General features: G+C 41.5%; 1 protein-coding gene and 1 non-coding gene across 2 annotated transcripts in view; both read left to right on the top strand.

The window, feature by feature from the left end:
* The first annotated feature begins 694 nt into the window (after positions 1-694).
* Positions 695-776, top strand: TRNAS-AGA (transfer RNA serine (anticodon AGA)). The gene has a single exon. It is a non-coding gene; the product is annotated as a tRNA-Ser (tRNA).
* A 549-nt stretch (positions 777-1,325) lies between these two features.
* The window catches only part of CFAP418 (cilia and flagella associated protein 418), a 94,043-nt gene continuing 83,411 nt past the window's right edge, over positions 1,326-11,957 (top strand). The window contains exon 1 of the mRNA XM_069220507.1: positions 1,326-1,490. Coding sequence (XP_069076608.1) covers positions 1,381-1,490 — 110 coding nt within the window. The 5' untranslated portion in view covers positions 1,326-1,380. The remainder of the gene's footprint in view (positions 1,491-11,957) is intronic.

The following is an 11,957-nucleotide window of genomic DNA, read 5'->3' as shown; positions in this document are numbered from 1 at the left end:
CTGCGAGCAGCAAGAAAAGAGGGCTTGTTGCTCGCAGTTATATATTAGTACTGGTGTTCGATGTCCTATTGGTTGTTCATCTATGATGTCATTATTGCAGTTTGTTTTCACTGGGAACTGTAGTTTTTACTTGGCTGCTATTGAAAATTAAAGCAAGAAAAGACTGCATAATATGAGCCTCCGGTCTTCTAATAAAATTATAGCACATGCGTTGATGCGGGCATACGTTCCATTTCCCTTAGACGAACACCAGATGCGTGGCACTTGGCAGAAGTGTGTATATATTTATTGGAGTCTGCGGCTCACAGGCCAAGGGCAGTTTGTATATGGTCATTCTTAAATCCCCAAAGCTGTCCCTGTACCCCAAACACTCTGGAAAATTAGTGTCTCCAATGCCCGCGGGGCCAATTGTATACAGTGCGTAATATGAGAGGTAAACACACCTTTGTACATCTACGGACCTTCAAATGTAGAGAGCAAATTATATATTATTAGACATCTGAAAATAGTAATCAATGGCACTCAAAAAATGAATCAATTGGTAATTATCAAATATTGCTTGTATAATTAAACAGTACTTCCCTTGCTAGCTCTTATCTTTTAACACTTTAACCAAAAGTACCATTTCACATATGTCACAATGAAGACAGTTTATCATGAATTCTATCGATAGTGTCTCCACTTTAAAATATATGTAGTCGTGGCCGAGTGGTTAAGGCGATGGACTAGAAATCCATTGGGGTCTCCCCGCGCAGGTTCGAATCCTGCCGACTACGAAATATTTTCTTCTTCAACGCCTCATAAATAAGTAGTTTAACTAACTAAAGTACACGTACCAATCAGGTGTATTTCGCCTTCACTATCAATACATGTAATTACTATTATAAAGGTATCATTGGTTCATCCCCTAACCATGCGAACCTCGTTAGAGCATTGTAGACACACTGCAGGAAATGCACACAAGGCAGCCATCTTAAAAGAGAACGTTAATATTCGCCATTGAAGGACCCGAAATGGAATCGAAAACATTTTTTAAAAGGCGTTGTTAACGTAGCGTAAAAAATTACCGAGAGCACATACCGGGTTAAGGCGTGTGTGCACAGGATGCACGTATTCACGTCTAGTAATAATAATTGATACCCCTGAATAATTAGAATGAAAACTGTTTCAAAAGGTTACTGTGTTTAGGAGCCTGTCCTTACAGCACTTCCTTCCCGTTAATGCGTTCAATAAGGCTAAAACAGGCGAAGTGGTCCGTCGTCCTCTAGGTTATAAAAGTTTTAGGGTCCATAGATTATGTACAGCCTCCGACGCGGTTCCTAGGCAACAGTCCAGTCGTCACTTTACTAGCCCCGCCCATTCCATGTCTCATAGCGCAGTATGGCAGACGATCTGGACCAGCTCCTGGACGAAGTAGAATCTCGGTTCTGCGGCTCTACCAGCGATACCAACCCCACACGAGTGTCGAAGACGAGATCCAAGACCAACAGGTTGTCTATGTGCATCAGCCCCTTTTAGAATCGTGTCATTCAATATTAGTATAATCGCCAACTCACTGTAACGTTAATCGCACTAAGCTGCGTTTATGTCATCTAGTCGTTTGTGTCTACGGTCTGCCGCCTTGTGTAGGGGGGAGCTCGGTTTTAGGGCCACAACTTTGCTTAGGGAAATTAATTCTATTTGTCCTCAATCAACATGGCCGCCCCTAGGGGCTTAATTTACTTTATTTTTAACTTCACGTTTTGCTAATTTTTCCAGTGACTCCTCGACACCTAGGAGGCAGGGCTCATCTCCCATGGCTCAATTTAACATCCTTGCGGATTCTGGGTTTCGTAATCCTGGGGCATTTATATGTTCCCATTGCACGAATTCACATGAAGTAAGCGGACTGTAAAATAAATAAATACTAACGGCACTTTGCAGTCCTTACAGCTTTTTTTCAGTTTGATGTTTATACTTTATTGTGTAATTAATTAAAATCATTGCAATTACTGTACAAAAGGAGACCTTAAGAATACCTTAAAACCGTTAATATATTCCTGCTTTCTTTAGAATTGCTTGACTAGATAAGCCCTATTCACGTGTTGATCGCCTTGAGATGTATAATAATGCTTACTGGATCAACACTGAGTCACTGACTGGCAAATTAGACCTGCTCACAGGGGCTCTAGGTGATAAACATCAGAAAGCATTTTTTTTTACTAATAAAATATACGTTTTCCAGTCCACAGGTGGGGTATGCGAAGTGCAGTTGGTGGAAATGCTGCGGCCATTGCTCTTAAGCCCGGAGCTGACAGTGTTCATTTCCTATGCCAGCTAAAGGCTTGTTTTATCATCCTGTTTTTTTGTAGCATGTTTTAAGGAGTGTTCAGTTTTTAAAATAAATTTAGCAAAACAGGCCATGTGTTGCGGAGTCAATCCTTTCAGACTAAAAAGGATAGCCTGCCGGCATGTTCTGATACCATTGAAGATGTTTTTCAGATACAGCTTTCTCCAGGGTAGCAGAGCAGGGCAAATACAGAGGATGTGTATGAAGTCTTCCCCGTGATGTGCACAAAGTCTGCATCTTCTGTTGTTTGTGGGTCTAAGCCATTTTGGTGCGGCCTCCAATGAAGGTAGTAGTCCGAGTCTGGCCTGTAGCACCTTTATTTTTAGTGATGTTTTTAATATTTCTGCCATGTAAGGCTGTGCTGTCGGAGCCTTAAATGTGTTAATTGTCATCCAAGAGTGTGACCGATTTCTGAATTTATCTTTGTCATTGCTCCAGGAGAGCGTCTTGATTTGTTTGTTTAGTAATTGCTTGAAATTTTTATGGGTTAAAGACTTTTGCCATAGCTCTTCTGCCTGCAGATGCTTTATGGCTAAAGCGATTGTCTTTGGCCATGGATTTGAGACTTCCGCCTGGTTTGTGTTGATTTCCTCCCAAATCAGTGCCTTTGATGTGTTTGGTTGGGCCTGTCTTAACATGGAGTCATATTTGAGGAGTGCCTCGTCTTGTGCTAATGCTTAGTCTTGTAATCCGAATTCCAACCTAATCTGCACTGGAGAGGAGCAGTATGGAAGGAGGAAGAGAAGGTGAAAGACTTTGCTCTGTGTAATATTCATGAAGTCGTTTAGTTTACCTGGAAATACTTCCAAACTGTATGTCGGGGCCGGCCGGAAGTTTGCTTTGATCACTGTAAGGAGTGGACACCAGATTTGGGCTTTGTAGTTTTGAAGCCGGGGATAGGACTGATGTGAGTAAAGATGCCAACCTAGCTTTCAGGGGGTGCAGGTGATGCGACCAGCACTGCTGTAGCCAGGTGCCAATGTATTTGTAGCTTCAGCTTCTTTCCACAGATTTATTCCCACAGAGCCATTTGTTTTTCTTAATTATCTGTTTGCCAAAGATGACTACCTTGGTTTTCTCTGTGTTTACCATCAGCTCATCAGTCGTGCAATATTGATTGAAGGTGTTTAGCACTTTTTTGAGTCCTGCACCCGAGAGATTCAGAAGAACAATGTCATCTGCATGTAATAATGCTGTTAGAGGGTGGTTGCTCAGTTTGGGCGATGGGAGTTAGTAGTGTTCAGTTGTGTGCACAGATCTGCCAAATAAATGTTGGAGAGCATATGCCCAGAACACAGCCCTGCTTGACACCTCTGTCTATCGGAATTCTGGCAGACACTGTTCCATTATTTCCTACTTTCACCTGTGCCCAATTTTCTGAGTACAGAAGCTGTATTCCTTTTAGCCGTCCTGGTGGGATTTTGAGGTTTGCTAGTTTCCCCCACAACTTGTTCCAGTCCACTGAGTCAAAGGCTTTTGACAGGTCCATGAAGCAGGTGTGCAGGGCCATATTTTTGTTTGTATATTTTTCATCGAGCATGGCTAGAGTTATCAGGTTGTCAGAAGTGCTCGCCAAGGGCCGGAAGCTGGTTTGATTTAGAGGTGTTAGATTGAGTTTGCTAGCCCATTCTTTGAGTTCCTCAAGCAGGAGACCCACAAATATTTTTGCGCTCCACGTAAGTCTGTAGTTGTCTGGGTTCCCGTAGGGACCCTTCTTGTAGATTGGGTGAAAAATTGCCCTTTTCCAAGAGTCTGGGGTTTTGTTTTCCGTGCTGCTAACATTGAACAGATTGCAGAGCAGGCTTGTCCAGAGGGCAGGGTCGTGTTTCAGTATTCCTGCTGGGAGGCTGTTTGGCCCGGGTGCCCCACTCTGTCTACAGCATCATAGTTGTTCCTCAGTGTTTTGTACTGCGAAGGATAATGGCTTGGACTCACAGCTTGAGGTAGGAAATGGTTTCTCTATGTTAGGGCTGCCGTAGAGGTTGGAGATGTGTTCAATCCACTTTCTCTCCGGATCCGCGTTACTTTGGATCCCGGTTGTCCTGCGCCCCAGTTGATTGACAATGGACCACAGCGGCAGGCTGTTCTTTTCTTTGGTGGCTTCCACAATTCTGATCCATTCCTGATCTATGTGTGCCTGCTTTGCTTCCCCTTTCTTCTATTTCTTTCTTAATTCATGAAAGGTGCTGTAAAAGAAAAGCCTAAGACTGGAGCATTGGCTACTCCGTGGCATGAAGCCACCTGGTAACCCACCAAGTTGCATGAAATAGAAATGTCTGATTACAGTGACATGTAGTGAGTGACTAGGATGTAGGACATTTTATTGTACCTGTGTGTCTGACGGACATTTTTGCTTTCCACTTGTTTCAAAGTTTCCTACCTGGACATACTTATGGAGACTTTTTTGGTGCAGCATTACCTTCTTGCCATCTACTCTTTCTCTTCATCGTTTTTTTTTCTAATCAAAGGTTAATCGTTGCGTATATGTCAGAAAATTACTTTACTCCACACTTAATGGTCCGATTACTTCCGGTAATCTTCATTACTCCTAGTCCTACTCGCCCCAGTCATCACTTGATGAAGTGTGCTCCAAACACAGGACAGGACACAAAAGCTGGAAATGCTAGCCATAACCACACCCACCCTGAACTGGGAGCTACAAAGGCTATTCCTGTAATACCCAGCCGTGTCAAAAGCCTGATACAGAGGGTTGGTAGGTAGGTGATGACTGGGACGAGGACAAGTAGTATTAAGAGTAACGAAGATTATGATAAGTAATCAGGCCATTGCCTCTACGTCCCTCGTACTCCTCATCACTTGACGAGGTTTACTCAAACCAACAAGGCCTTCGATAAGAAGCTTCTCTGCCTTTACTGACCCCTTTCCTTTTTTAATTTCCGCCTGCACAGTGGTTGCGCTGTACTTGTGAAATATATTGTATTTAATATAAATCTTAAAAGGGGCTTAAATCCTGCCCTTGCTTTTTATTGGCTTGTGTGCTTGCCACTTACTTTTCTATTGGCTGACTATTTCCTGTTCCTCATGTGTTTCTCTTTTCAGTGTTTGTGGCCCAGGTACTGTTATCATGCACTTTGCTGGAACTTCTTTTATGTGTATTAGCACCTCTGCTGGAAACCCAATGCTCCGATCGCAACTCACACTAACCAGTCCCCCTGGGCCGAAGCAGGAGCCCACTCTAAGGCTCCCTTCTCAGTGGAATGACTCCTGTGCATTTGGGCATGCTGCTAGTATGCCCCAGTGTCTGTGCTTCTCAAAGAGCGCACGTATGCAGATTCTAAGAACTTGTACTGCTCTTCTCCTGTCCAGAATAAATCTTGAATTATTTTTACTGTGCCTCCAACTTCTGTATATCTCCCCACCTGCAGGACCACAACTGTGGTGTGAGACGCTGGGATTCTGAGCACCGTACACTGGGCAATCTCTTTAATAATTGTTGTGTTACTGAGGGTGGTGTTGAAGAAGCCCTGGATGTCCACATGCGCAATGCGTCTCCCACTGAAGTCACAGATCTTTTTCTGACACTTTGTGGTCACTGACACTGGTGAGGGTTTAGACTTGTGTGCTAATTTGGGTTTTTATGTCAGAGATGATCAGCCGCATCAAGATAGCAGCCTCGCTGTACAGCTTAAATACAGGTCTCTTTCACAACCAAAAAACACAGCTCTCTCTGATTGTGCAGTGTAGTTTTAATTTCACATGCTCAGTTCGCTGCACTTCAAGACACTGTCCTTTCACATCAATAATTTTATTTTTGTAGTTAATGAAGTTACCCTGATGGGGCTAGCCATTTCTTGCACAATAAGCAATGCATTTTACTATTCAGGCATTGCAGGGGTATAGATACACTTATGTAAACCCTAACAAATTAGTAATTATCTTTCGATTGAAGACAATGTCCCAATGAATGCTAAGGTGTAATATCGTGTGGCTTCTGATATGTCGATAATCAGATTTTCATGGCTAAATCTATTTCTGTTGAACAATGCTACCCACTGTCTGTGCTTCCCAATATTACCCTTAATGAGAGGGAACAGAAACCTAAATGTGAATTATTTCATTCTGCTCTTCCAGTCAGGGGACTGCCAGGCTTAACTTGGTTATACATGAACATGGCTTTGTGGACCAATGAAATCTGCACCGTTGGCCTTTGAGATCGAGAAATACTGTAATATTTAATGCATTCGAGCATCATGTCCAGAAAGAGCATGTTCTAATAATTCAAAAACAAATTGGTTTATCATTCTGTCTGGTGTGGTTTTGTTCAAAGAAGAACAGCGAGGCCAGATTCATACAGCCAGTTGTTCTTCAGATACAGCTTGGCAACTTTAACCCTTTTTAATAAACTGCCATTCAGTACTAGTGTTTAGTGATTCTCTGAGTCAGTCCCCCAACCTATTGCCTCACCCAAACAAAATAACTTTCTTCAAAATAGGCACATGTTGTGGAAATCTGATCTGTAAGGTACTGCCAGGCTGTTTTAGTGATTGGTAGATGGCATTGTTGCTGTGTTTTAGGTGATAGAGGTAAGTTTGCCTTTTTGTTGTGTGGGTGAGGATGGAGTTTGGTATGGTGAATGGCCTGTCGGCAGTTAGGGACAGATGTATCAATAGACAACATTTTGAGTGAGTGAAGTTTTATGGTTTTATCTTATCTGATAGCTGTTGTGTAGTAGAATGTGGTGAATAAAAACTGCTTGGGTTGTTCATAGGTGTACATTTGGGTGAGGTTGGGTGCTGTCATATATCTGTTTATTGACTAGTCACCTCAAAGTCAAGAAACTTCACCCGCCACTATGAAGGGTGGAGTTTCTCAACCACCCAGCAAAGGTTGAACTTCGCCTGCCCATACTGATTGTACATGTGTTTGATGCTGTTCTGCATTCTTTGTAGCCATGTGTGAATGATTGTGCTGTGTTTCTACAGGTACTCGATTTTAAAGACCATAGTTCGGTCACCCAGGCAAATCAAAAAGTTCTGTCAGGCAGTTTTCTCCCTTGCTGTACCATTGTAGATTTCATTACAGTACTTTTGTACCATCACAGTTAGCCCATATGGTTCTGTAAATGTTGGTGTTTCTCAAACCTTTCTGGCAAGTACATTATTATTGAGTTTGTACGTTAAATTATGACTTGCATGCCTTTTGTGAACCCTAGATTTATTGATCTCACCAAGGACTTTGCTGAGGAACATTTCAAGGGTTTGTCTTATTTTCTTCCAATGTGATAAGATTGGGTGACTACATGAATTCGCAGAGCATCAAGGTGTCACCAAAGTCTTCAGCTTATGGCTGTGCCTACACTATTAAAATGCTGAAGATAAAGGAGTGTGGGGATGGCTCAGGCATTCTTGGAAAGTGTTGATGAAACAATTGGCCTCTCAGATTTATTTTATTTTCATAGTGTGCATGTCACCTACTCGTGTGCGTTTTCAATGCATATGGTGCTTTTATGCTGTGTGTCTGCAGTTTATGGAATTTTCAGTGTTAGGTATTTCATGTACCCTGTGGGTGCTGATGTTCCTGGAATGCTTGTACTTTCCTGAGCTTCTGCAGCATTTTTTACTTTACTATACTATCTGAACTTTCTTTTAATTATTTGGTTACTTGTTGAATTATTTAGCTTCTTTTAGGTTTGCTGCCAGGCTTTTTAACTGATCTCTGCATATACTCTAGAATGAGATCAAATCGCTGATGTACTATGCTCAAGGTAATGTGTTAAAGAGAGGTTTAAGAGGGGATGGTCCCTGGTTGCACCCTCTGCTGCTCAGTCATTAACTGGAGAAGAAAGCCCCTCTCATCATGATAAGTACATTACCCAAGAGCACAAACCTCTGCTTGTGCACTGCTATGTTAATGTGGTACATTTGTGGTATGAGGGGAGCATGGCTAAAAGTTCCTAACTGTCCTCCGTATGCTGACACTTGTAGAACTAGTGCTGTCTCAGCTATGAGATATGCAGAGGTTATTTAGACGTACGTGAACTGCTTGGTTTCTTTTAGTGGAATTTCAGCTAGCTCTACCTACAGTAACCTTTGACCTAGAGCTCCGTCTGCCACTTGAGCACTGGGTCATAGAGGCAGGAAGTAGGAGGGTCTTGTTCGTGTTTACATGGTTTCCTTGGTAACTCTGCTGGTCAATAAGGCTTATATTGCACAACTGCCCGCCAAGCTAAAGTTTACAACAAAAAAAGTATTATTATTCACAAAGGCGAAACCTACTGCATTTACCAATGCTTTTTTAAAGTTGTTCAACCTGTACAAAGCATCATGAAATACATAATAAAGTGATATGATGCAACACTTTTTTTTTTTTTCCTCAATATAGTCCGACATATAGGACTCAAGCTAAGAAAGGTTGAAGAATGGCTTGGGCCAAATGTTTGGCTCTAGCTCGGACCTCGACTATGAAACTTGCTTGTTCAAAAAGATAGAGTGGCATCCAAGGCATTACCTTTTTCATCCTTAATACAGCTTTTAAAATCCAGTATCTGCAAAACAAAGGTACAGTGAGCGCTTTCATAAAATCAGCGTTTATAAAATGTCAGCGTTACATTTTTTGGCAGTTGAAAAGCATGTCTGCAGGAAAGCTTAGCACTTCGACAAGATGGTGCTGGAACAATTTTCAGAGTAGGGTGCTGCTATCAATATTGTCTCATTGAAGTCATAGGGACTGTGTTAAAACTTAAGCGTCACACTAAGAACAACTATAGCATTTTAGAAAGTAGGAGGGGACCCTCCAGAACCCATTTCTGGCTGACCCAGGGAAACATGCTTAATTTTTCATGGGTCAATTTTCAAAACGGGGACATAATTTGGCAGCACCCTCATGGTGTTTGCATTCCATTCAGAGCAGCAACCTGCAAGCACCAATGGGGCTTTCCTATTTTCACTTCCAGCTGGTCCAAAAACAAAGGCTTGATTTAAATGCCATCGGCCCTTCTTTTGTTCAGGCTTGTATTAACCGGGAGGCATATGGAGCCTAACACCTAGATTCCAATGCAATGGAAGGAAACTAATGTGCACATCTTATCACTTCACAAGTACTTAAGAGAAACTATGACTTGGAGGCATGTTTTTGACTTTGTTCAACCCTTTATGTAAGATATGTGCATGAACTGTAAGAACACAAAAGTTTCTATCTTTATGAGCAATCGCATAAATATTGAGTTAAGGGGCACCTACTGATTTATTTGATTTGATTCTTTTATAGAGCTATTCGTCCCAGCATAAGATGTCAGAGTAGTTTACATCACACACAGGGGCACAATAAATTATACAAGTTTGTAAATCAGTGTACAGGAAATATTACTTAAGACATTGAGGGCTATAAGATGTAGGAATCACACATTGTACATACTTGTAGACACCATACATTAGTGAATGGCTGAGAAAAAGTCAAAGTAGGGATATAAAACATAATGCAGTGATTGCAGTGTCTGTACTAACAACACTTTATTACTCCCTAAAGGAATCCTTCTTTGCAAGCTTAGAATAACAACAGATTGAGAAAAGAACAATAAGGATCTTAACCCATGGCTTACAGTTTGTAGCAGCTCCTTGATGACAGTAAATACATTTCTGTGCTAAATTAGATGGTTTGTTACTAATAAACTGGATGTAACAAAATGATATCAGTGTCAAAATCAGTAGCCCACTTAACCTTTCTGAATATAATATAAATCTGTGATCTGGTTGTTATATGATGTGCTTTGCAGCAGGCACATTAACCCTCTCTGCTACTTTGAGTCAAAACTGTGATTGAACAAAACACAGAACTCCCAGAAGTCTGTTGATCATTATTAGATTCATCATACTGCTGTTACGCCCTCAAAATTTCCACACAATTATCTCTGTAGCAGTTTCTTAACCCTGTAAAATATTTAAAAAATGGTGTGGTACTGCACACCCATTTATAGACTACATATCATCCTTTGAAATGGCCAATACATTTGCACAGCCATGCATTGTTATTGATAACACTGAATAGCACATAAATGATAAAGTATGGGAAAGAAATAATTATCATTTGCACAAAGTAAAGTGCCTTGGTTCTGATCAGATTAAAATCGTATGTTATAGTTCAGAAATACAAAAAGGTGTTTAATTTGAGCTTTCCAAACTGCTGATCTGTTTGAATAATTTGTCCAGTTCATTTAGAGGTAATTACGTTTTTTTTGTGTGCCAGAAAAAAAAATGACTCCCTACAATATTATCTTTCTCACTACCTCTGTCCCAGCAAGATTGTCACATAGTTCACTTTTGTTGTAGATTTCAAGAAATAAAGAAGTGACACGACTCTGATGGCAATGCAGTATATTTATCCAATACCATATGGCTGGGAGTATAGCACAGTTCTGTAACTGAAACCACACTCAACTCAGCTCTTACAAACAGCATCTTTTATACTCTTGGTCCGCAATTGAAGTTCCACATCACTTATCACATTCCCAATTAGCACAGTAGAGTAACTCTCTGTTATCTTTATTCATATTAGCAAAATAAATAATTCTCTAAAAAGCATCTACTTGTCACTAAAATGTAGCTGTGGCATAGATAATATACCTATACATCCCCTAACGAGTACAGTGTCTTTTGATCTTACCCTTGGAATTCTATCTGTGTATCCTCCCTATGCTATTTCCATGCTTTGAAGTTTTATGGCCTGTCCTCTTCCCTCTACCAACCTTGACTTACACAAACATTTTGTGCCTCCCCTTCAGATCTGCCCTGATTTACACCTCCTCCTAACACTGGTATCAGAAAGTGGCTCAGGTTCTCATGTGTGTGACCTTCTAAATTATCTGTGGTATGCAAGGACTGGCTGTAACTGCTCTGCCCTGCACCTGGCCTCTCTCTTCATTTTCCTTCCTGCCCTTGCATTCCAGTCTAACATCGTACCCAGTTTGAGGCCTGTACTTGTCTCGCACAATATGCACTTCTGCACGTTTGCCTTCTAAGCCATGTGTTGACCAGAGTGGACCTTCTTTCTTTTTCTTGAGGCCTATTACATTCCCCCCTCTCTAGTTGAATTTTCAACTATTTGCTCACCTGTCTTGTCCAATATACCTATCTTAGTGTATGCATTCTGCTTCTCCTTCCACACTCTACTAACTAATCTACTTGTAAACATCCCTCCCAACTTCCGACTACTAGATTTACAACATCCTACGATAATCTGAACCAAACAATACATCAAGAGTAGCACCATAAGTATTGGAAGAAGTCCTTTAAGAAATTCTGGTAACCCGGACGGCATCCACGAAAACAACCCTGGAAACCACTCGTCGGGGCACCCCCTTCCTTCAACATTCCCTTCTACAGATTATGCAAAGTCTGTATGGCCTCTGTTATTGTTCCATTGTCCGCATCGTTAGCTGGCATGTATGTGCAGCAGGCCATACCGATCTTGGCACAAACACCTCCTTCCATAGCCGTCACCAAGTCTAACACATACCTATGTTGCATAAGCATTACTCACACTGCGTGCAACTCTTCTTTGACTGCATTGAAACCATCTTCTGTGGCATTGATGGCTTTCATCAGTTCCCATTGTGTTATTTGCAACCAACGAGCAGTGGCTTTCGCCTGGATGAATGGGAGGATACTGGATG

The sequence above is a fragment of the Pleurodeles waltl genome, chromosome 2_2 (assembly GCF_031143425.1).
Source record: "Pleurodeles waltl isolate 20211129_DDA chromosome 2_2, aPleWal1.hap1.20221129, whole genome shotgun sequence".
In the NCBI taxonomy this organism is placed as follows: Eukaryota; Metazoa; Chordata; class Amphibia; order Caudata; family Salamandridae; genus Pleurodeles; species Pleurodeles waltl.
Note: the sequence above shows the minus strand (reverse complement) of the source record. Positions and strands in the feature narration are given on the sequence as shown.